We start from the raw sequence: 25,965 nt of genomic DNA, 5'->3' as shown, positions 1-25,965 counted from the left end.
ATCAATATACTTATTATACCTTAAACATTACCAATTCCTCTGTGTCATCAAAAATCCAATTGATGTTCAAATTTCTAATTGTCTCATAAATGCATTTTTTACAATTTGTTTGAGCCAGTATCCAAATGAGTTTCTCACATTGTGGTTGAGGATCTGTCTCTTAAGTCTCTCTTTAGATTCCACACCCCCATCCTCACCCACATCTTTTATTTTCAATTGCAATATTTTGTTGAAGAAATTAGGTGGTTTTTCCTGAAGAGTTTCCCATCCTTTGTGGTTTGCTGATGCATTCCCATATGTCTTTAACTTCTGTCCTCTGTATGTCTTGTAAATTGGTGGTTTGATTTTTGGCAAGACCACTTCATAGGGGTGGTTGACCAGCATTTTTTAAATGATGTTTTTAAAATGATTTCCTTGGAGATTCCAGAAACAAGAAAGATTTATGTTGATCAGGAAGGCAAAGACAGTGTCGTGGCCGGATGTTCAGTGGTGATTAAATAATAAAGCTCACTCTCGTGGCTAAGTGTTAACAGATTAACATACAACACAGTAAATGGGAAGTTTAGAACTAAGTCTAATTGTAGGCAGCATTTTAAAAGGTGATCACACCTTTAAGACCTATTTATATTACCTAAATAAATTCGAGAAGTATATATTACATCTCTTGATCGTTTCCTAATTACAATGAGGTATATTCACAAAGCTCTTTTCTGAAACTTTTAGGGGTGTGTGTGTCAGGGATGTTGAGAAGACTCTACGTGAACTCAATGGCATCCACTACAAATAGTGATGCTCTCTCCTCAGTAGCTTTTCCACTGCAAAGCTGTTTGCAAGGATTTTCATCACCTGTCAGGCTGGGACACCAGATTGTAGACCCTCAGATTCCCAAAGTGGATTATTCAAGCTTCTGTCATGACCAAGGTGGTGCAAGTATAGAATTGTGGTGGGTGGAAGGAAGGAAGGAAGGGAATAGTTTGAACATCTGTGTCTCCCCAAAATTCATATGCTGTAATCTAACCTCCAAGGTGGCAACTTTGGGAGGTGATGAGGTCATGAGGGTGGAGCCCTCATGATGGGATTAGGGTCCTTTTAAAAGGGATCTCAGAGAGCTCCTTTGCCCCAACCACCATGTGAGGACACAGTGAAAAGACACCATCTATGAACCAGAAACCAGACCCCACCAGACATTAAATCTGCCAGCCCGTTGATTTTGGACATCCCAATCTCCAGGACCATGAGAAATGAATTTGTGTTGTTTACAATCCACCCAGTCTATGGTAATTTTCTTATAGCAGCCCACATTGTCTAAGACAGGAGGGAGGAATGGAGGGATGGAGGGATGGAGGGATGGAGGGATGGAGGGATGGAGGGATGGAAGGAAGGAAGGAAGGAGGGAAGGAGGGAAGGAGGGAAGGAGGGAAGGAGGGAAGGAGGGAAGGAGGGAAGGAAGGTTAGGAAAGGAGGGAGGGAGGGAGAAAGGGAGGGAGGGAGAGAGGAAGGGAGGGAAGGAAGAGGAAAGGAAGCCATTTGTCGCCAGTCTATTCTCAGGGCATTGAAATTGTCTTTTCTTTACAGCCACCCTTGGTAGCCATCTACATCCTGGGTGTATTAGTCAGGGTTCTCCAGAGAGGAGAACTAACAGGGTGCATATATAGAGAGATAATATTTCTTATAATAATAAAAGCAATTAGCTCACATGATTATGGAGGCTGGTAAGTCCAAAATCCACAGAGTGGGCAGGCAGGCTGGAGGGCCCCAGAGGACTGATGCTCCAGTTCAAGTCTGAAGGCCATCTGCTGTAGAACCAGGAAGAGCTGGTGAGGCAGAGGCCATCTGCTGGAGAGTTCCCTCTTGCTCAGGGGAGGTCAGTCCTTCTGTTCTATTCAGGCCTTCAACTGATTGGATGAGGCCCACCCACATCATGGAGAGTAATCTGCTTTACTCAGAGTCCGCCAATTTAACACCCTCGCAGAGACACGCAGGAGAGCATCTGACCACATCTCTGGGCACCCCATGGCCCAGTAGAGTTGACACATAAGCTTTACCGTCACTCTGAGCGGCTGAGAATGATGACCTGACTGCAGCTTAGTTATCCCACATCCTACTGCAAGCGCCTCGTCTTTGGCCAGTGCTGAGACCTGCTCTGCTCTCCGGGCCCAGGACAGGGCCTTCCCTGTGGAAAGTCCTGAAAAATAACTATTACACTGAACCGAGGCTCTGTGGCAGGAGTGAAGGCATCACCTCCTCTCTTTACTCACTTAAATCTCTTTCATCTTTCTGGGGAATTTTTGTGTCCTATTGGAGGAGGTCATCTAGAGGGCATGACCACCAGTTGACCTGTGAGCCGGACCCAGGCAATCAGAGGCTCCTCACCCCTCCCCTGTCCTTGGAATGTACATTGTGCTCACCACTCCCACAGCGGGAGCTCTTCCAAGGACACGGCCTTGGGGGAGTAAGGTGCTGTTGAGACCACCTGGGCAGAACACGGGACTGAGCCCTGTTAAGGCCTCCCTATAAACTTTAAGATCCTGGCGGGGGCGGAGGTGTACTCATGCGGGAGCCACCAACACAAGTCGTGTAAGTTCCCTTGCTTATTACACCTGCCACCTGCCCATCTGGAGTGGCGGCCTCTTTCTTTGGTCTCTCCCTGCCCTCTGTGTATGGGGGCCAGTTTGCAAACCAAGAGTTTATTTCTTTGTTTTTGGTATAATGCGTAGGGAAACTTGTTACATTTTAGCAAAGCAAACCCGAATTCAACTACCTGCTGATCTGAGCGATGGGTACCCACCACACCATTACCTCTGGCCTGGCCCACAAACCCATAGAGAAGCTGCATAAACAGCCCATTTGCAGCTGTCTAGAGGACTAAAGACCCTCCCAATGAAAATAAACCGAAAAGGCTAGGTTAAACTTTCAAAAGATGTTTTAAATGCACCTCTGAGAGGTAAGGCAATATCAAAGCCAGCTCGTATGTGGAGTTTCTCCTTTGGTAGATGCATGGGGTCCAGGGTCCAGAGATAAAACCCAGCACATGCTCAAGGTAGGGAGATTATCGCAAAAACTGGGACCGCCCCCAACAAAGGGCAGATCATCAGAATAAGAGGAATGAGGAACTCACCCAAGGCACACAAAGAAAAGGCAGCAAAACCTTCCTGTCTTGACGTTGGCACTGGGTGGAAAGGAAAAAAGACCCTGCCCTTCGAAGTCATTATCAGAAATCAGAATTCAGGCAGAACTGGGGTCTGAATTCACACCACCTGTGTGATCTGAAAGGCTCATTTGGATATTTAAGTTTAAAGTGGACAAGTTTGGTTAAGAGTCCCAGGCAACTGGCAGAAGCACATCAGCCCAGGCCTCGAAGAAACTCCACAGATGAAGTAACGAGGAAAATCACCACTCACAATAAAAGGACCTCTAAACACAGAAGAAAGCAAACATGGGCAGCAGATCAGACTTGTCAGTACTTCCCAGAGGCTGGAATTGTCTGAAACAGAATATATTTTTAAATGATGTTTGCTATCCTTAAAGAAATTAATGAGAGGCTTGAGAGCAAGAGTTGGGAACCAGAGACCCTAAGGGAGGACCAAGCATATTTGAAGAGACACAAATTCGATAAAGTGAAGAATACATCATCATTATAAAGTTTTTAAGAGATTGAAGCTCGCATTAGAAAGCATCAGTATCCAATTGTAGTCATGTGCTGGGGGGGATTTGTGTGCTGGAACAGGGGCCTGAAGGAACAAGGTGCGAGGTCCCACAGAGGTAAGCTAAGCTGTGGCTTAGCTGACCCAAAAGGCATAATGTCTCCAATGTAACACAGGTTTACGTTTTATTTATACAACTGATCAAAGCAGGCACTCTTTGTTCACGGGGTAATTCAGGGGCTCAGGACCCTTCCAGCAGGTGGTTCTGCCATGCCCTGGACCCTCATTTTCATTAGGATCCAGGTGAAAACAGATCCTGGAGGTGCACCTGTGTCTTCAAAACAGCTCAGAAAGGGAACAGATCTGCCTCTGCTCCCATTCCATTTGGGCAGAACTCACTATAATCCCGCATTTCTCATTTTCTGGATGTTTATCTTTTAATCAAGAGTAAATAAATGCCATTTCAGCGCTTACTGAAGTCATGAGCTTTCTGTACTGGACTCATTGATTTGATACTTACATTAATAAAAACTTTTAATATTAAACCATCAGTGCATGATGGGGTATTGCAATAGTGTACCATTTCCTCAGTATTTTTATTAGAATTTTCGCTTTTCTGTTTATAAAGGAAAAGGAGGAGGAGGAGGAGGAAGGCAACTTTAACTTTTTTTTTTCCCCCCACATGTGGAGCCTCAGTTGTTGGGAGAGTCTCAGGCTGCAAATACAACTGAGATTAGAAACTACTACAGCTTCTCACGTTGCAGCTAATCCACATCATAAACCGCCCCCCCCCACTTCTTTTTCTTCTTCCTTTTCTTTGCATGAGATTTCTGCTTTGTAAATGAATCAGTGTATCGCCCACACACTATAAGGCATATTTATTACATTTAGAAGGTTATAGTGGTCCATAAATCCTTAAAGACATTAAGCTGAATTTTTTTAAAGAGGTAATGAGTAAAGAGTTGTTGAAAAACAAAGTATCTGTGCTTTACAAGGCCATTCATATGCTTATTTTTTCAACATGTGCTGGGCCTGCCATTAGGAGGACTGATTCCAGCCTGGTTCACTTTGTTATAAAGCAGAAACGAACACACCACTGTAAAGCAGTTATACTCCAATAAAAATGTTAAAAAAAAAAAACAAAAAAACAACTCAGCCCAGAGTAAAGGAGGAGGCCAAGGAAACAGAGCTGGCAAACAATGCAAGCACTGCAATCAAAGCATTTTCATGGTTGGCGGGATTGGAAATCAGTGCAGCTGCTGTGGAAAACTATCGGAGGGCCCTCAAAACTTAAAGTAGAACTACCATTTCCTCCAGCCATCCCACTTCTGGGTATGTATCCAAAAGAACTGAAAACAGGATCTCAAAGAGATATTTGCACACCCATGTTCATTACGGCATTATTTACAATAGCCAAGATGTGGAAGCACCCTACCTGCCCATCAAAGAATAAATGTGGCTTGTGATTTATATACACTGCAATATTATTCAGCCTCAAAAAAGAAGGAAACCCTGTGATATGTGACAACATGGATGAACCTTGCGGAAATCGTGCTAAGTGAAATAAGCCAGTGAAAAAAAGACAAATACTGCACAATTCCACTTCTGTGAGGTACTGGAGTTGTCCAATCCACAGAAACAGAAAGTGGAACGGTGAGTGTCAGGGGCTGGGAGGAGGGGGTAGGGAGGGTTTCTGCTGTTCAGTGGATGTAGAGTTTCAATGTCCCAAGATGAAAAAATTCCGGAGGTCTGCTGTAGAGCGATGTATATATAGTTAGTACTACTGTACTGTACATTTAAAATTGTTAAGAGGTTATAAACAACAAGGTCCTACTGCATAGCACAGGGAACTATATTCAATATCCTGTGACAAACAGGATAATGAAAAAGAATACGAAAGAATATGAAAAATAAAACATATATGTATAACTGAGTCTCTTTGCTGTACAGCAGAAACTAATACAACACTGTAAATCAACTATACTTCAATAAAATTTAAAAAAATAAAATTGTTAAGAGGTTAAACTTACATGTTTTTTTACCATGATAAAAAAGACACATTTGGACTTCCCTGGTGGCGCAGTGGTTAAGAATCCGCCTGCCAATGCAGGGCACATGGGTTCAAGCCCTGGTTCGGGAAGATCCCACAAGCCGTGGAGCAACTAAGCCCGTGCGCCACAACTACTGAGCCTGCGCTCTAGGGCCCGCGAGCCACAACTACTGAGCCCGCGTGCCACAACTACTGAAGCCCACGCGCCTAGAGCCTGTGTTCTGCAACAAGAGAAGCCACTGCAATGAGAAGCCCACGCACCACAACGAAGAGTAGTCCCCGCTCGCCGCAACTAGAGAAAGCCCACGCGCAGCCAAAAATAAGTAAATAAATAAATTTTTTTTAAAAAGACAGATTTTCAGGCTTTAATCTTGCCCGGGAATTGGGGAAGTTTTCAGAAAGGAGATGCCATCTCAGCCGAGATTTATAGGAAGGACAGAAGTTAGCCAGGGAAGCAAGGTCAGGGGGAAGGGGTTTTAAGCCAAGGAAACATCCAGAGCTGATAAAACTGGGCAAATTCTCGGGAAGCCAGGGTTGAGCAATTCCTGCTGACGGATAAGAAGTAGTGAAATCAAAGAGAAGAGGACTTGGGGCCAGTAAATTGTTACCCTTTATCTGCCCTAGCAGACAGGAATGACAGGATATCCCAGTGAATGATCAATGCGGGAGAGGCTTGAGGTCCCTCCCAACAGCCCTTGACTTGCTGTAGGTGACTCAGGGACACCATCCCCAAGAGGCATGTTAGCAATGGAGGTGACCCCAGGCATCCCAGAGAAGCTCTCTCTGTCCTGACCACCCAAGTGCCAACCTCTGTGATCAGCCGGCTCACATCTGCCTATAAATCCTAGTCGGGGAGATAGGGGCAGGGTGTAGATGCATGAGAATGAATCTTATCTGCCTCTGTAAAGACAAAACAAGAGCAAGAGCTGGTTCATGACAGCAGCAATACAGCCGTCATTGGAAAATTACAGACAGAATGCATCCCCCCGGGTCATCAACCAGGGTGTCCCCGAGCGGCGTAAGCCACTTGGCTGAACCCAGCACTGTCCAGACCATCGCCTCAGTCCTACAAATCAGAGCACGAGGAAAAATAGAATTTAAACGTCCTGTACGCCAAGCAACAAGGAAGCAACGGATACAATTTGGGTTCTTTCACTTTATCAGAGAAAGAAATGAAATCCGTACACATCAGCACGGGTTTTGGGCTCCATGGCAAATATGGAGACGGACACACACACCCTCAAGGAGCTTAGGAACAGGCAGAGTAAATGAGACATTGTACAGATTATCAGAACAATGGTTGGTGCAGCAAAGAAAGTTCTTCAAAATGATGAGCGTCACTCACAGGCACCCTACGCGGGGTTCTTTTTTAGCGCTGACAGATTCGGGAAGCCTTCAGGGAGCCTGTGCTTTGGGGTGCCTTGCAGACATCCACCGGGAAGACCACCCACGTCACTCAGGACCATCACTGCTGGAATGTGCTGAGACTGAGAAAGCCCACGAGGATGAAGGACGCACTGACTGATGAATAGATGGACCACGGCCTCTTCCATCCCCTACCTCCTTCCTCGAGTTCGCTTCCACAGGCATCACCCTAGGACGTTCTGCAACTGTTACCTTGGAAGGAACAGCCCCGGGCTCCTGGGGCCAAAACACAGACGTGGGTTTGGCTTGGCTTCTGCCTACACGTCCCCAGGCGGGTCACAGCGTGTGTCCCACTGTTTCTTTTAGCTTTGCTCAAGAGGTCAGACTGATTTACAAGATAAATAGATGGCTTGCCAAGAAGTCTCCTTCTTCTCCCCTTCTTTTCGTTCTGGTAAGTTCCTTAACTAAATAGAATCCAGTGACTGACAGCCACTTCAGTTTGAAAATGCAATTTATATGTTTGTTCATCTACATTCTGGACAGATGAACAGAGCAATGCCCCTAGGAAGTTGTCAGCAGAGGGAAGAGGGGCTAGTCTCTAGAGATACCTGTGACTCAGGTGTTAAACAAAACTGGGGTCCCTGGAGTAGAGCTAGAAATACCCACAGAGGTGAAAGAGGACCCCTCAGTGAGGCGGCGAGACGGAAAGGGCTGTTACTCACAGCTATCCCCCTGCTGCCACCTCCCACAGCCTCCAACGCACCATCACAGAGGGACTGATTCGTCCACAGAACCAGCCCCGGCTCACATGCAAAGGCCCTGAGACAGAAACAAGCCTGAAACAGGTCTGCTTGCACCCACCCTCCATGCGCCCTTCCCGGTGGCATCCTGCCACAGCTCCTGCAACGGAAAATATTTTGCTTTGCTTCCAATGGTGCCACCACGCCCCAACTGCGCTGCACCCACAAAGTGCCTGCAAAGAATAGAAAGGACACTGACTCACAGCTCTCCTCCTGATTCTGAGTCTCACTCTCACCTGGTCCCTGAAGCAGCCCTGCTCCCACCCTGGGGTCACATGAATGCAGCCTTTCCGTCTTTTATCTACTCTCTCCCTGGGGCTCAAACGTCATCCCTGTGTCCTCGCTTGGGAACAAGGAGCATGTTCTAGTTTCTCCCAGGAACCCATACAAAATGATTTCTCCCGTGAAAGGCTATTCCCCAGCCACAAGCCTATCAACCACTGCAAATGCACAGCAGGCGGGCGGGACACGGCCACCAACCCAGCACTCAGCAAACTCAGAATCTCAGTTCATGCTCTACCGGAACACAGGGGGAGGTCATCAGGCACCAAAAAACCACACAGTTCCCAATGATGCCCAGGGAAGCCGGGTTGCCGACTGGAGACCCAGACTCCGTCTCAAGACGGGGTTGCTCTCTTCCCTGCACCTTTGTCCTGTACAAGTGAGGTTCAGTCTTCAGTGGTTCCTTCGCCTCAGGTTCCTATAACACTGGTCTGGGAGTCGCTTTTATGACTGGAATTGCTGCCAAGGAGTTTCCGACAACACCCACAGAGATCAGTCTATAGCGGGTACCAGTTTCAGTGCACAAAGACATACTGAAAAAAGCCGACTCCCAGTTTCCAGTCCGACAGGTGAACAGCTTGGAAGTCACCCTGCTGACAAGAAAAAAAGCTGAACAAATGGAAGATGGACAATTCTTGTTAGACCCCTCAGAGGACGGAGGTTGCAGGGCAAACTGCTGTCCCCCAACTTGGAGGGACAGACAGGCAAATACAGAGACTGACAGCTTCCTGGGAGCAGAAGCCCACAGCTGGAGACAACACCTGTAGGAACACATTAAGCTGTGATGGACTAGTTTCTAGAGACTCAGTGGGGACAAGCTTGAGAATTAAAAACACTAAGGGGACCCAGGCTTTGAGGGGTCCTCACACTTTTGTGAGTGTTGCCCCTAGGAATCCTACCAAGTTCTCACTGTAAAGATGAGAAAAATCCCCTCTTGTTTTTAGCGGTTAGAAGGAAAAACATTGTGTTCTTGTTAATAAGACCTGCCCTCAAGGGGAACTATTTACCAGAATCTAACCAACTGGGGCTTTACCAAAACCCGGCTGACCTGGGAGAAGAGAACCATCCAATCAGGCTCACAAAAAGATGGAGACTGAATTGTAACCCTGGGAAACACTTCCCCTCCCCCACACCTCCCACCTCAAAAACAGGACTCCTGCGTAATCACAGGGGATCACAGCTAAAAGAATTGCAAGCCTCAGACCCTATTTAAGGAGTCCCTAAGAAAATCCAAGACCACAGAGGAGACAAAAATAAGAGCACTAGAGACAAGTTTAGCCTCTCACACCAGAGCTACAGCAAACAGTAAACACAGCATAACGCCTAGCAGATAAACATAAACCTTATACCAGACGCCCATCTACCTCAGTTCCTTCTCCTGATACATCATATCTGGCTTTCAACAGAAAAATTACAAGGCATAATAAAAGGCCAAAAAAACCCCCACAGTCTGAAGAGACAAAACCAGCATCAGAACCAGACTCAGATATGGCAGAGATGTTGGAATTATCAGGCTGAGAATTTAAAATAACAATGATTAATAAGGGCTCTAATGGACAAGGTGGACACCACACAAGAACAGATGGGTAATATAAGCAGGGAGATGGAAACTGTAAAAGAGAGTCAAAAGGAAATTCTTGAAATAAAAAACACTGTAACAGAAATGAAGAATGCCTTTGACAGGCTCATCAAGAGACTGGACATGGTCGAGGAAAGAATCAGTGGTCCTGAAGAGGTGCCAATAGTAACTTCCAAAACTGAAAAGCAAAGAGAAAAAAATAATGAAAGGGATGGAGCAGAATATCCAAGAACTGTGGGACAATTACAAACAGTATAGCATACACATAATGAGAATGCCAGAAGGAAAAGGAGAGAAAGAAACAGAAAAAGAAAAAAAAAAATTGAAGTAATAATGTCCGAGAGCTTTCCGAAATTAGTGACATACACCAAGCCACAGATCCAGGAAACTCAGAGAACACCAAGCAGAGTAAATACTTAAAAAAAAAAAAACAAGCTACACCTAGGCATATCATATTCAAACTGCAGAAAATCAAAGATAAAAAGAAAATCTTGAAAGAAGCCAGAGGAAAGAAAAAACATCCTACCTACAGAGGAACTAGGATAAGAATTACATTGGCCTCCTCTTCAGAAACCATGCAAGCAAGAAGAAAGTAGAGTGAAATACTTGAAGTATCAGAAAGAAAATAATCGACCTACAACTCTGTCTCCAGCGAAATTATCCTTCAAAAGTGAAGAAATAAAGACATTCAAAGAAAAACAAATAATGAAGAAATTTGTTGCCAGTAGAACTGCCTTGCAAGAAATATTAAAAGAAATTCCTCCGAGAGAAGAAAAATTATATAGGTTAGAAGCTCAGATCCACATAAAGAAAGGAAGAGCATTAGAGAGTAAATAAGTGAAAGTAAATGAAGTATTTTATTTTCTTATTCTTAATTGATCCAATAGATAACAGCTTGTTCAAAATAATTGCAACAATGCATTTGGTGATTATAGCTTATGGATAAGTGAAATGAAGGACAACAATGCTATAAGAGACAGGAGGGAGGAACTGGGAGGAGTCTGTTATACTTGCACTATCTATGAAGCAGTATAGTGTTGTTGAAAGTGGACCTGAATTAGTTGTAAACATATATTGCATACTCTAGGGCAACCACTCAAGAAAGTTTAAAATATATATATATAATTGATATGCTAAGAGAAAAGAGAAAATGAAACCATATACAATGTTCAGTTAAAACCAGAGAAGGCAGAAAAAAGGGAGAAGGGGGGGAAAAAAATGAAGAACCAAGGGCAATGAATAGAAAACACTTACAAATATGGGAGATATTAAACTATTATAACTATAACAATAAACATTTTAAATTGAGTTTTTGTTAAATGAGTAAAGAGTTTCTGTTTCCAAGTTCTGGAAATGAAAAGTGATGAGAATTGCACAACATTGTGAATGTACTTAATGCCACCAAACTGTACACACAAAAATGGTTAAAATGGTAAATTTCATGTTGTGTATATTTTACCATGGTAAAAAATTTTTTTAGAAAAAGGATAGAGAAAGACATATCTTGTTACCACTAACTGAAAGAAAGCCTGAGTAGTTATATTAATATCAGACAAAGCAGAACAAGGACAATTATCAGGGATAAAGAGGATCATTATCTAATGACAAAGGGGTCATTTCTCCAAGAAGACACAACAGTTCTTAATGTGTACGTGCCTAAAACAGAGCATCAAATTACGTGAGGCCAAAACTGATAGAACTGCAAGGAGAAATAGATGAATCCTCTATTACAGCTGGAGACATCAACATCCCTCTACCAGAAATGGTCAGATCCAGCGGGCAGAAATCAATAAAGACACAGTTGGACTGAACAGCACCATCAATCAACTGGATCTAATTGACATTTATAAACAACTTCATCCAACAGCAGCAGAATATACATTCTTCTCAAGCTCGCACAAAACATTCACCAAAACAGACCATATTCTGGGTCAAGAAAAGATATACAAAGTATGCTCTCAGGCCACAATGGAATTAAACTAGAAATTAAGAATAGAAAAACAGCTGGAAAATCCCAACATAATCGGAGATTTAACAACACACTGCTAAATAACACATGGGTCAAAGAAGTCTCAAAAAACTTTTCTAAATATTTTGAAGAAAATGAAAGTACAACCTATCAAAATTTGTAGGACACGGTAAAAACATGTTAAAGGGATATTTTTAATGTTGACTGCATATATTAAAAAGAAACATCTAAAATCAGTGATCTAAGCCCCCACCTTAGGAAACTAGAAAAAGAAGAGCAAACTAAATCCAAAGTAAGCAGAAGAAAAGAAATGACAAAAATTAAAGTGAAATCAATGAAATTGAAAACAGAAAAACAATACCTGAAAATCAATGAAACCTAAAGCTGGTTCTTTGAAAAGATCAATAAAACTGATAAACCCCTAGTTAGGCTAACCAAGAAAAAAAGAGAGAAGACACAAATTACTAATATAAGAAACAAAAGGGGAACATCACTACAGATCCCACGGACATTAAATGGGTAATAAAAGAATATTATGGATAACTCTAGACCCACAAATTTGATAACTTAGATGAAATGGATGAATTCCTTAAAAAACACAATCGACCAAAACACACATGAGAAGAAATAGACAATCTGATAGGCTATATCTATTAAAGAAATTTAATCAATAATTAATAACCTTCCTAAACAAAGCACCAGGCTCAGATTGTTTCACTGGTAAATTTTACTAAACTTTCAAGGAATAAATCATATCAATTATCTTCCACCTGTTCTAGATAACACAGATCTTCCTCAACTTATGATGGGGTTAGTCCTGCTAAACTCATGGTAAATTGAAAATATCATAAGTTGAAGCGCATTTAACACACCTAACCTACCAAACATCATAGCTTAGCTTTGCCCAACTTAAATGTGCTCAGAACGCTTACATTAGCCTACAGTTGGGCAAAATCATCTAACACAAAGTGTATCTTATAATAACATGTTGAATATCTCATGCAATTTGTTGAATACTGTACTGAAAATGAAAACGGCATGTTGTAAGTATATCAGTTGTTTATCCTCATGATCAAAGGGCTGACTGGGAGCTGTGAACTGCCCAGCATCATAAGAGTATTATACTGCATGTTGCTAGCCTGGGAAAAGACCAAAATTCAAAATTTGAAATGTGGTTTCTACTAAATGCATATTGCTTTCACACCATTGTAAAGTTGAAAAATCATAAGTCGAACTATTGTAAGTCAGGGACCGTCTATAGAAGCAGAAGGAACACTTCCTAACTCATTCTATGAGCATCCCCCTAACACCAAAACCAGACAAAGACATTACAAGAAAAGGCAATGACAGACCAATATTTCTCATGAACACAGATGCAAAAAACCTCAACAAAAAATTAGTAAATTGAATCCAACAATGTATGAAAAGAATGATACACCACAACCAAGTGGGATTTATTCCAGGTATGGAAGGCTGGTTCAACACTCAAAAATCAATATATTCTATCTGGTCAATAGGCTAAAGAAAAAAGAATGCCTATGTTTTTCTAAATAAATTTCATTTCTATTCCAAGTCATATTTTACTAGGGTGGAGATATTTAGCCTCAGGGAATGTAGGGTCCCCCATTTTCCTTGGGCTGATGTCAGTGTTTTGGGGAGGGGTAGTAAAACATGGCAGTTGGCCTTCATTTTGGTCCCCATGCTAGTGTTCACCAAATGTCCACTGCCCCCCCCCCCATCATGGACTCTGACAGTTTGCCTCAGAAGTATCCTTTGTTCAGGGGCCTCTTAAGACCTGGAAGCCCTTTCTCTCTTGCTTCCATGCCATGCCCATGGGCTCAGGAGTCCTTCTGTCACTTCTGAGCACAGGGACCACAAGAACTTTGGGGGGCTGACTGTGGTCCCCAAGGCCTGGACACAACGCTCAGCCATTCTCTCCCTGGGTCTCTGGAGCTCCCCCTGCAGGATGCCAACCCAGTAGGTATGCACATAGCTCCTCTCTCAGGTGCCTCTACCTTGCTCTTTCCTTGCTGGGCCTCCCTGTCTCCTCTTTCCTCCATCCCAGGGGTTATATTTCAGTCACTTGGGATGGAGGTGGGGGCAGCCTGTTGCCTTTCAAGGAACCTAGGCCACCATTCCACTCCCATAAGGACAAGGGCTTTGTAAAAATAAACACCAAAAACACACACATTTTTCTGCTTTCAGTCATGTTAGATCCCCTCCAAGGCAATAAGCCCATGACAGCACTGTTTAAATAGAACAAATAGAACAGGAGGAAAATAGGGAGCATGGAAGAAAAGTAAATCACTTAATAGAAATTCCAGATAACACCCCACATGTGGAAAGTCTAAATTCACAGTCAAAACTCAGACATGAAAAAATGGAACTTCTTGTACCATTTCATAACTGAGCTCCTATGTTTGTTGAGAGCAAAATAAAACATGGTCTTGCCAAGTCAAGGTAAACTTACTTCAGGATTCTTCTTCTCCTCTTTCAGAGTAAATGCTTGGTTATTTTAGGGTTCCCTTCCTTTCTTCTCATTCCCACCTTTCTGGTAGTGATATTGTAATAGGGAAGAACAAACCTGACTCCATATTGGATCCCTTTCTTTTACTTTAACCTTTGTATTCTATTGCTTTTGCTACCAGTTAATCACTAAAGGGATGTTGCCTAGAGCTTAAAGTATACATAATGGCCCATCTCCAGGGCCCTGCCTCCCATGCCTGACTGTTAAGCTAAAATACCTTTAAGCTCATGGGAAACATCCTGACCAGGCCCACCTGTGAGTGGCTGCAGGAAAGAAGAAATTAACACATCCCCTCTGGAGTCTTGCTGGAACCAGGAAAATATTTGCAACAACTTACCACCTTTTTGACTTTACCTTCTCACCTCCCTTTCTTCGCTCTATAAAAGAAACTGGCATCCAAACGGGGCAATATGGTTCTCTGGGACACGAGTCCACCACCTTCTTGGTCTGATGGCTTTCTGAATAAAGTCACTATTCCTGGCCCCAACAACTCCTCCCTCAATTTCTTGGCTTGTCATGCAGCAAGCAGTACAAGCTTGGACTCAGTAACAATATGAGTTCCAAGGTGCTCATATGTTATCTTGTCATGAGAAAAAGAGAGGCATCTGGTCTATAGTAATTTAACCCATTAAAAGTGTATGTCTCACGTGTAAAGTCCAAATGGATATTTCTGGTCAGGCTCCCTTCTTTATTTTCATCCAGGGACCTTGACCTCTTCTATCTTGTGGCTCTGTCTTCCTCTAGATCCTCAATGTTCTCACTATTCAGTGAGAAGATGGAGAAGAAAGTGAGTCTCATGCATAGGAGGTTTTCTAGACCAGCCTAGAAGTAATGTAGACACATTCCATTGGCCAGGACTCAATGCTGTGGTCACATATACACACAAAGGAGGCAAAAAAACACACTAGCACAATCTAGCTGTGTGCCTAGGAAGAGGAAAGCAAGGATATTGATAAACATTTACTACTGCAGCAACATTCCAATCCAACTAGACAGGTATTTTCCACCTGCAGGCAAGGCAAGTTAGCAAACATTTGTTGAATACCTTCCAAATACTTGGGACCGTGCAAGTTTCTAAGGACACAATGTGAACCAGACCCAATCTTGCCATCAAGGTGCTGTCAGTCCGGAGGGAGATAGATGGAGATAGATGATCTCCAACTAACATAAAATAATGTATGTACACTGAAAACAATAAGACACTGAAGAAAGAAACTGAGGAAGACACAAATAAATAGAAAGATATCCTGTTATCCCGTGTACATGGATTCAAAAAATTAATATTTTTAAATTGTCCATATTACCCAAAGCTATCTACCAATTTAATGCAATCCCTATCAAAATTCCATTGGCATTTTTTCACAGAAATAGAAAAAAACAATCCTAAAATTCATATGGAACCACAAAAGACCCCAAATAGCCAAAACAATCCTGAGGAAAAAGAGCAAAGCTGGAGGCATCATACTTCCTGATTTCAAACTACACTAATGAAGCTAAAGTAATTAAAACATAAAAATTATGGTGCTGGTATAAAATCAGAAACATATGGAACAAAACAGAGAGCCCAGATATAAACCCACCCATATATAGCCAATGAGTCTTTAACTAGGATGCTGAGACACACAACGGGGAAAGGACAGTCTTTTCAATAAATGGTGTTGGGAGAACCAGACATCTATAAAGCAAATAAAAAGAGCTGTACCCTCGTCTTACACCACTCACAAAAATTAACTCAAAATGGATCAAAGACTGAAACATAAGACCTGAACCTTAAAACTCCTATGGGAAAGGCAAAGAGAGAAAAACCTCCTTTACATTGGTCTTGGCAATAATTGTTTGGATATGACACCAAAAGTACAGGCAACAAAAGCAAAAATAAACAAGTGAGGTTTCTCAAACTGAAAAGCTTCTGAAAGGGAAAATCAACAAAATGAAAAGGCAACCTATGCAATGGGAGAAAATATTGACAAATCATATATCTAATAAGGATTTATTTTCCAAAATATGTAAGGAACTTATCCAAGTCAATAGAAAAAAAAAAATAATAATCCCATTAAAATATGGACAAAGAACCTGAATAGAAATTTTTTCAAAGACACACAAAGGGCCATCAGGCCCATGAAAAGGTGCTCAACATCACCAATCATCAGGGAAATGCAAATCAAAACAGTACAGCATGATGACTGTAGTTAATAATACTGTATTGTATATTTGAAAGTTGCAGAGAGAGTAGATCTTAAGAGTAACCACCACAAGCAAAAACATTTGTAACTATGTGAGGTGGTGGAGGTTAACTAGACTAATTGTGGTGATCATTTCATAATACATACAAATACTGAATCGTTCTGTTGTACACCCAAAACTAACATAATGTTACATGTCAATTATACCTCAACTTAAAAAAAACACAAGGAGATATCATCTCACAGCTGCTAGGATGGCTTTTATCAAAAAGGTAAGAGATAGAGAAAGCCCTCGCACAGAAACGAAGACCCAACACAGCCATAAATAAATAAAAAAATTTAAAAAAAAAGGTAAGAGATAACAAGTGTTGGTGAGGATGTAGAGAAAAGGGAACACTTATGCACTGTTGATGGGAATGTAAATTGGTGCAGTCGCTAGGGAAAACAGTATGGAGGTTCCTCAAATAATTAAAAATAGAGTTACCATTCTATCCAGCAACCCCACTTCTGAGCATATATTCAAATCACTATCGCAAAGAGATACCTGCACTCCCATGTTCACTGCAGCATCATTCACAATAGCTAAGACATGGAAACAACCTAAGTGTCTATCACAGGTCAATGGATAAAGAAGATATGGTTTATATATACAATAGAATATTATTCTGTCATGGGAAAGAAGGAAACCCTGCCATTTGCAACAACGTGGATGAAATTAGAGTCTATTATGCTAACTGAAATTAGCCAGAGAAAGACAAATACTCATTTATATGTGGAACTTAAACTATAACAAGAAAAAGTCAAACTCATAAAAGTAGACAGTAGACTGGTGGTTACCGGGGGCTGAGCTGGGGAGATAGATGGCTTGATCAAATGATATAAGCCTTCAGTTATAGGAGGAATGAGCTCTGGGGAGCTAAGGTACAGCACGGTAACTAGAGTTAACAACACTGTGTTGTGTACTTGAAATTTGCTAAGAATACACCTTGAGCATTCTCACCACAAAAAACAAAAGGTAACAATGTGAGGTGGTGAATGTATTACTCACCTGCTTATGGTAATCATTTCACAAAGTATAAGCGTGTCGAATCATCACACTGAACACTTTACATATATAGAATCTTATTTGTCAATTATACCTTAATAAAGCTGGAAAAATTAATTAAGGTAAAATAATATACTTTATAATAAAGAGCTGTCACCACAGAGGAAAAAAAAGAAATAATTCTGTGTGGCAGAGGGAAGGAAGGTATGCAGAAGAAGGCACACTGGAACTGGGTCTTGTGAAATGAGTGGAGTTTCTCCAAGGAAGGGCATTTTAGGTGGAAGAGGCAGCTGAGTAAAGATGGCACAGCAGGAAGGTAACCAGTCAGGTATGGCTATTGTGAGATGTGGACAGAGTGGAAAGTTCTGGAAAGCTTTGTCCCCCATATCTGCCTATTCTGCCCACCTGCAAAGCCCAGATTCTTCCAAGAGCCTGCCCTACACACACCACATCCCACCAGGGTCCAGCACAAGGTCTAAGAAATCTTTACAAACCCAACATTGTCGGGCACAATGCCTACCTCCCAGACGGACCTTGATAAGTCAATGCCAATTGACTCTGGTTTCATTTAGGTGATGGTAAATATCACTGGTCTTTGTCAAACAACTGGAAATTGTACTCCCCCCCCCATAGCTGGTTAATGATTAGTCTCTAATCGCTGTCTCATGCTGTCTGGCAGGAGGTTCTGTATGACTCAGGGCTCTGCTGACATTCCAGGAGGTCACTGGAGGGACACTCTCCCCAAACGTGACCCCCGGCACACAGGCTGGGAGCACAGGCAGGCGAGAGGGGAGAGGTCCTCGCCCCTCTGGGTGTGCACACAGCAACCAGATTTCCGAAGAAGAGAAGGAAAAAATGACCCAAGACACTTGCTGCTTCTCCAAATGAATTTATAGCATGAGGAAAAGGGAAAAATAGAATCTGTTCAGCCCACTTTTATAAGAACAGATGCCATTTTACAAGGTTGATAGAAACCCCGGATAGCTGCACAGAAAGAACGTTTCGAACCTTCCAAATTTCTATAAATATGCGTATGCATGTTAGATCTTTGACCATTAATGTTCATAAGATATTATAATATTAAGCAAGAATTGTCATTTTTAAAAAAGGCACTTAAGATGTTTAAAATGTGGCATATATATGAATACAAGATTTAAATGTGCTTAAATATAGACTATATAATGGTAGATTTGAAGGATAAAAGCATTTTAGAATAAAAGCAATAAAAAGTTACTAGCTATTGCATTATGATGATCTTATGGAGATCCATGATCGACTGACAAATAGTGATCACAACTGACGTTTATTCAGCAATTACTATATAACAGAGACTATACTAAGAGCTCCATGCATTTCCTCATTTCATTCTCTCCAGAGCCCTCCAACGGCTGTCCTGTTATTATCCCATTTTACAGATGAAGAACAGAGGCCTGCGTTAGATCTGCCAGGGTTGAGGCGACAAAGTACAGCCCTGCATTCTAGTCTGTCTGAGTCTAAATCTTTTATTTTAACCACCCACCCACCCCGAGAGTATCTTCTTGAAATGGCAGCTATGCATATAGCCACTCAATGAAGAAGCATTTATTGAGCATCTGTATGCATACACACGCCAACTACTAGGGGATAAAAATGTGTATAAAACACAGCCTGTCCTCAGCAAATCTTTGGTCAAGTAGTCAGTATCCTTTTTTAGCTTTAGAATTACTATGCAAAGAGCAGCTGTATTCATGATAGCCCAAAACAAGAAGCAACTCAAATGTCCTTCAGTGCATAAACAAACCATGGCACCCCAGTATGGTAGAATTCCATTCCTCCACAAAAAGGAATGCACTATTAATACATGTAATACATTACTAGTATTACTACTAGTACACATTACATGCACTAATACATGTAATACAAGACTACTAATATGTTAACACATATTAATAAACAATTCCATGGATCTCAAAGGAATTGTGCCCAGTGAAAAAAGTCAACCAAAAGGTAACACACTGTATGAGTCCATTTATGTAACAGTCTTGAAATAACAAAGTTATAGAGATGGAGAAAGCTTAGTGGTTGCCAGGGGTTAGGGATGGGACGGAGAGGGGGAATATGGCCACCAAGGACAGCATGAGGGAGCCTTGAGGTGATGGAACCAGTCTGTATACTGATTCGGGTGGCAGTTAGAAGCACCCTCACTGTGATAAGATTGCATAGGACTATTCACACACACACACACACTCAAAGGCATATAAAACAGAGGAAATCTGGATAAGCTCCGTGGACCAATGTCCGAATGCAGGGGGTAACACTGTGCTATAATTATGTAAGATGTTACCATTGGGGGAAGCTGGGTGATGAGCACAAGGACCTCCCTGTGCATTTTGGGGGAACTTCCTCGAATCTATAATGATTTCTTTTTTTAAAATTTTGAGTACTATGCAATTATTCTTTTTTGTAGACACTTTAACCCCACTAGCAGCTGCAACATTTCTGCTGTGGCCCTGAGGTTTTGACCTGAGAAAGCAAAGATTTCACTGGTCCTTAGTAGAACTCAAATGCAGGTAGCCGGTGGTTAAATAAGTCCGCAGTTAACACACAACTGCCTTGCCAGCAGTCAAATGAGTCTCATATGCAGATTTTTTTTTCTTTTTTTCGCTGAAGCATGGTCCTTTTATTAACTAGATCCACAAACACACATTTTTCACTTTTACGCATTTTCTAAAGTATGATCTAAAATGAGCCATACACAGAAATAAATAACAACCCCTTCCACTCATATGCTGTGCTTCTTTCTGAAGAATTATCCCATTCGTCATCTAAGTTATAAAACATGCCACCCATGAACCTGATTCAAAGGCCAGAAATCCCACAAACGAAAGGTAGCATTTGGGTGAGGATTTAATCTAAATGACCAAAGCCTTCTCTTGGGGCAGCAGAAGCTTGGGTCCTATTTTCACCAACATCCTAATTCCCTCCACGTTCTCTCTTTATGCACCCTGTTTTGTCAAATACAAGAGTCTAGGAATTGTAAGACACATCCTGATTTCAGAGATATTTGAGCATTAAAAAAGCATGCCTTAGAATCCATGGAATACTGTAATATTGCATCCAAATACCTCCAAATTGAGGTCATGTAACCTCTGCACATATCTGAAGAACAGGCTCCTGCCTTACGCCATAAGGGAAATGTTCCCATGTGTGGTGATGTAATCCCTCCGTTTAAAACACAAGATCCAAAGAAAGGTTCCCTTTTTGTGAGATAAGAACTTGTGTGGGGAAATAGGAGAGCGTGTGGTTAGATAAGAACCTGTGTGGGGAAATAGGAGAGTGTGTGGTTATTTGTAGCAATGAGATGAGCTCATAGGAAACTTCCCACAAAGACCAGAGCCCACGTTCATGTGCGTGTGTGTGTGTGTGTGTATCTGTGTATGTGTGTATGTGAAGACCAGCTGACTGGAAGTTCATGATTCATCCACACTGGCTCTGCCACCAGGGTAGGGATGGAGTTCCTGGGACAGATAATCAGCTACTTCCTGCCTGTGCGGGGTGTCAGGCAGGCTCGCCTGAGTCACACGGCAGTGACCCAGGTGGCTCCGCTGAAGGAACAGGGTCACAGCCACTTTTCAATACACCTCCTTTGCTGAGTCACATACCAACTTTGCAGAGAAATCTCCAGGAACAGCCACAACACGCTGGTGCCTATGACTGAAAAGGGAGCAGCTTCCGGAAACCAAACAGGCCTGCCGCCCTGACAACAGAGAGGGCCTGAGAAGGGCAGGGTGTGGTCATGACCACCACTCCCCAGCTCAGGTCCCCCAGGCCCAGGTTGGAGGGTTTGTAGGACCCAGGCGAGGAGCCTTAGACATGAGCCTCCCAGGGGAACCAAGGCAGAGTCACTCAGTCACAGATCTCAGAGGGCCCCAGATATCACCCAGTCCAGGAGTGGATAGAACTCAGGAATAGGTACACTTCAGAATCATGGACATAGAGAACAGACTGGTGGTTGCCAAGGGGGAGGGAGCTGGGGGAGGGACGGATTGAGAGTTTGGGATGAGCAGATGCAAACTATTATACATAGGATGGATAAACAACAAGGTCCTACTGTATAGCACACAGAACTATATTCAATATCCTGTGACAAACCATAATGGAAAAGAATATATTTTTTAAAAGCGTGTATATATGTATAACTAAATCACTTTGCTGTACAGTGGTAATTAACACATTGTAAGTCAACTATTTTTCAATTAAAATTTTTTTTAATTAAAAAAAGGAATAGGTACGCTTGGACGGAAAATTAAAAATCCTTGCTTCCACTAACCCATAACAGATATTTAGTGTTTCAACGTAGGCATTAAAAAATGCCTATGAGGGGCTTCCCTGGTGGCGCAGTGGTTGAGAATCTGCCTGCCAATGCAGGGGACACGGGTTTGAGCCCTGGTCCGGGAAGATCCCACATGCCACGGAGCAACTAAGCCCGTGTGCCACAACTACTGAGCCTGTGCTCTAGAGCCCGCGAGCCACAACTACTGAGCCTGGGTGCCACAACTACTGAAGCCCACGCGCCTAGAGCCCGTGCTCTGCAACAAAAAGAAGCCACCGCAATGAGAAGCCCGCGCACCGCAACAAGAGTAGCCCCAACTCGCCACAACTAGAGAAAGCCCGCGCACAGCAATGAAGACCCAACACAGTCAAAAATAAATAGAATAACTTTTTTTAAAAATGCCTATGAATGTAGGCAGACATCTGTGTCTGCCACCAATAAAAGTCATAATTTGCTCATATCACACGATGGTTGTTGCACATTCTGAAATACCATCCACCCTACATCTTCTGCTTGGAAATGATGGACTTTTTTACTTCCCACTACATCTTGTTATTTAATCCACTATTAAAGTACCACATATGTTACTATATCACAGATGTTTGTGCTTGGTATTCTGATACCTGTATTTCAATAAACATTCTTTCTTTTGCAATCTGATATATTTATTTTTTACATTTAAAAGTTATCCTGAGAAGGGGTCCAGAATCAAGCCCAGCCCACCACGGAAAACTTTAAGAACATCCTTTGCTAGGGCTGTCATGACGAAGAACAGAGAGCGGGTGACGTAAACAACAGAAACTGTCTCACGGTTCTGGAGGCTGGAAGTCCAAGATAAAGAAGTCCTTCTGGGGGCCACAAAGGAAGGTTCTGCTCCAGGCCTCTCTCCTGGGCTTGTCAATGGCCATCTTCTCCTTATGTCTTTTCACACCATCTTCCCTCTATGCATGTCTCTGTGTCCAAATTTCCCCTTTTTATAAAGAGGCCAGTCATGTTGGATTAGCATCTACCCTAATGACCTCATTTCAATGTCATTAACTCTGCAAAGACCCTGTCTCCAAGTAAGGTCACATTCTGCAGCTGGGGATGGGAGGAGGTTAGGACGCCAACAGATCTTAGGGTGAAGGAGTAGAGGAACACGACAAGACACGATTCAATCCATAGCAGACGCTCAGGCCAGTAACCTCCGTGTTCTGCTCAGGTCCCCAGGGTGGAGTGACACACAGAATTGCTAACAGGACACAGGCTTCCTGATGCCTCGTTCGCGATTTGAAGTGCTTTACAAACTGTAAATGGCGCACAGTTGTAGCTTAAAGGGCAGCAGTAAGGTCTCGGAGAGCAGGGAGCAATCTCTCCACGTGCAGACGTTCTCAGAAGCCTAAGAGGCTGGATCAGAATGCAGAGCTCTTCATCCACGAGGCCGCCACTGCTCTGGCCCCCAGAAGAGAAGCAGGAACGCTCTGGTGTCATTGTTTTACTTTCCGTTGGCAGCTGCCACCAGTCTCATCTCTAATTTTTATAGCAGTTATGATCGTCTGTATCACGTATACGAGGTAGCAGGTGATGGGGCTCTGGAGTCCACTTGTGGTCTCCATGGAAATGCCTGCAACCTTGACTGTGCTTAGCAAGCAGAAGACACTGAACCCTTTAGGAAAATGGGAAGTATTTTCTCACCACTTTGTCCCTCTCTCTCTCTCTGAGAAATCTTGACCTCAGGCCTATTATCCAAATCTGAATTCCTACCTCCTCTGTCTGACCCTGTTCTCAAGAGAACTGAAATGAAATCTTTCCACCTAGCTGCTGGCAGGCCCAAATCCAGGGTATGAAAGCAGTCCAGTGGAAACCAGTTGAAGCAGAGAGCTTCTGGGGCCCTGATAGACTTATTTCAACACACTGGCCAGAATCCATAAATCTGCTGTATGATTCATAACTCAGTTAAGAAACCCAGCACCCCTACGTCCTAATCTGATGATCAGAATGATTTCTCCCTCTAGACAGCTTGAAGGCAAGGGAGGGAGTGGGCAAGACTATTACCTGCAAGTCCTAAGGTGACATCAGGGACATTTATCATCCCCCAAAGTGTACCAGGCTGGTTACAGCCGCGTGTCGTGCGTGTGAACCCAGGGCACGCTATATATCTGCATAACATACCAAGTACATACACGGTGGTAATGAAACATAGAATTACTGCCTCATGCGAGTCTTCCCTTCTGGACCACAAGCAGCGTGAGGGCAGGGGCCATTGTCCCCTCGCTGCTAAGCACGGGTTCCCACACATGACTGATACTGATACTGTGCCCTCAGCCCTCCCCCTTCCACACCCACCTCTCTGATAACCTACTGCCCTTCTGCAACACTTCCTCCCCTCTGAGGTCACCCTAGTTCACCTAAATTTAGCTCTGAAAATATAAAAGCGTGGCCAGTGTGTGGGAGGAGAAAGCACACTGCCACCTGCCCTGCAGACCCACCCACCACCCTCCGGAGGAGCCCAGGGCTGCTTGGGGTACCTGATCCCAACTGTCTTTGCTGACATTCACTTTCTATCAGGGGTTGTACGTACACTGCATCATTTCTTCCACCGTGATCTTACTTTGGAGACTCTTGTGCAAGGTCACACAGCTAAGAAGGTATTTGTGGCACAATAAGAAACATGTTTGGTCCTTGTTTCCATTCCTGAGACAGAGCCCCGAAAACCCTTGGCATGTCCTGAGTGATAGGAGTGTCTTTTGTTATTCATAAGAAGTCCCCTTTGATCACACCTGAGTTATGCTAATGAGGTGACACGGGTGCAGCCCCCAGATGCTGAAGAATGGAGCTCTCAGGATGGGGAAGTTTCAGCCCCACTCGGTGACCTCTGGGAAAGGGACCGGGGCTTCGGATTGAGCTCTGTAGAAACTCTTAACAGCAAGATTTGCTGAACTTCCTGGTTGGTGAAGGCGTGAGGGTTGCCGGGAAGCTCCACGCCCCTTCCCACAAACCTTGCCCTGTGCACCTCTTCCACCTGGGTGCTCCCAAGTTGCAGCCTTTATAATAAACCGGTGATAGCAAGTAAACTGTTTTCCCTGAGTTCTGTGAGCCGGTCTAGCAAGTTATCAGACCTGAGGAGGTGGAATCCCCCAACCTTATATCTGGTGGGTAGGAAGCCGGATAACAACCTGGGATGTGCAGGTGGTGTCTGCAGTGGGGGTGGTCTCGTGGGACTGAGCCCTTAGCCTGCGGGGTCTGCCCCGGTCCCAGGCAGACAGTGTCAGAGTTGAGTCGAAATGTTGGTACCCAACTGGTGTCAGAGAATGAGGTGGGGTGGGAAAAAAGCCACACACTTGGTGTCAGGAGTGATCTGGAAACAGATCAGAACTGAACCAGGATTGGAGCTCAGATACGGCCCATTCAAACACTGGACTTCACCAGCCCGTGAAGCAGCTGGCCTGGACGTGGCTTCGCAGCTCTGAAAGAACGTTTGGTTGCCAGCCCTTCTCTGAGCATGACCACGTTGTGCATCCCGCCACCCCACAGCCGCGCTGGAGTCTGACGTCTCGCCTCTTGGCTCCCAGGCTCCCAGCAGGCAGGGGAGGTCTCCCCGTTTCCCCAAAACACCTGTGTCCCTCCCTTTACCCTGGGAGATCCTCACTACAGTGCCTGCGGTTTAAAAAAAAAAAAATGAACAAAGATCAGAGATTTTTCATCCACACAGTCTAGCTTGGAGATTCCAGCAGTTGCAATGACGCTGGTTTTTCCAAGAGAAGCAGTTAAAATCCTAAACATGTTTTCTCTTGGCACCTGAGACCAGGTTCCAGACGGTGGGAGTAGCTGAATACTAATTACTTGTAGCCAAGGACATGTGAAGACCATCTTTCCCTTTTTTTCACTATTTAAACCATCTGTTCCTAGCACTTCTTGTTCTGCCCAACTTTGCAGAAAACAAGTGGATAAACTGGCAAAAATCTCTAGTTAGGGTGAAATTCATAAGATTTCTTTCCTTCCTTCCTTCCTTCCTTCCTTCCTTCCTTCCTTCCTTCCTTCCTTCTCTTATTTGACAAATAGGTATTGTATGCTTACTATCCCTGGGCAGTGGGCTGAATGCCACACCGTTCCTACACCCAGGTGCTCAAGTCTAGTGAGAGAGCAGATGTGAAGCAAAGAATTACACCAATAAATGTAAAAGGACAACTCTGGGAGCCCTGCAGGAGAGAGGCATGTGGTCCGATGAGT

General features: G+C 43.4%; 1 protein-coding gene and 1 long non-coding RNA gene across 6 annotated transcripts in view; one reads left to right on the top strand and one right to left on the bottom strand.

Moving 5' to 3' along the window:
* The window catches only part of LOC309626470 (uncharacterized protein), a gene marked incomplete at its 5' end in the record, with an annotated part of 239,324 nt that overhangs the window by 199,207 nt on the left and 14,152 nt on the right, over positions 1-25,965 (bottom strand). For 2 of the 5 annotated variants that reach the window (XR_014243212.1, XM_082387206.1), the window contains one exon: positions 17,965-18,012. The exons of 1 other annotated variant lie outside the window; for it this stretch is intronic. Coding sequence is in view for 1 of the 4 variants with exons in the window: in XM_082387206.1 (XP_082243332.1) it covers positions 17,965-18,012 (48 nt within the window). Of the gene's footprint in view, positions 1-14,553; positions 14,638-17,964; positions 18,013-25,965 lie in introns of those variants that run through there. 2 more of the 5 variants (XR_014243213.1, XR_014243214.1) reach the window with 1 other exon arrangement.
* LOC309626481 overlaps positions 16,594-25,965 on the top strand; it is a 188,975-nt gene continuing 179,603 nt past the window's right edge. The window contains exons 1-2 of the long non-coding RNA XR_014243225.1: positions 16,594-16,671; positions 16,751-22,440. This is a non-coding gene — a long non-coding RNA (uncharacterized lncRNA). The remainder of the gene's footprint in view (positions 16,672-16,750; positions 22,441-25,965) is intronic.

This window comes from Balaenoptera borealis (assembly GCF_965194805.1).
Source record: "Balaenoptera borealis genome assembly, chromosome: 3".
In the NCBI taxonomy this organism is placed as follows: domain Eukaryota; kingdom Metazoa; phylum Chordata; class Mammalia; order Artiodactyla; family Balaenopteridae; genus Balaenoptera; species Balaenoptera borealis.
This window is presented reverse-complemented; position numbering and strand designations above follow the sequence as displayed.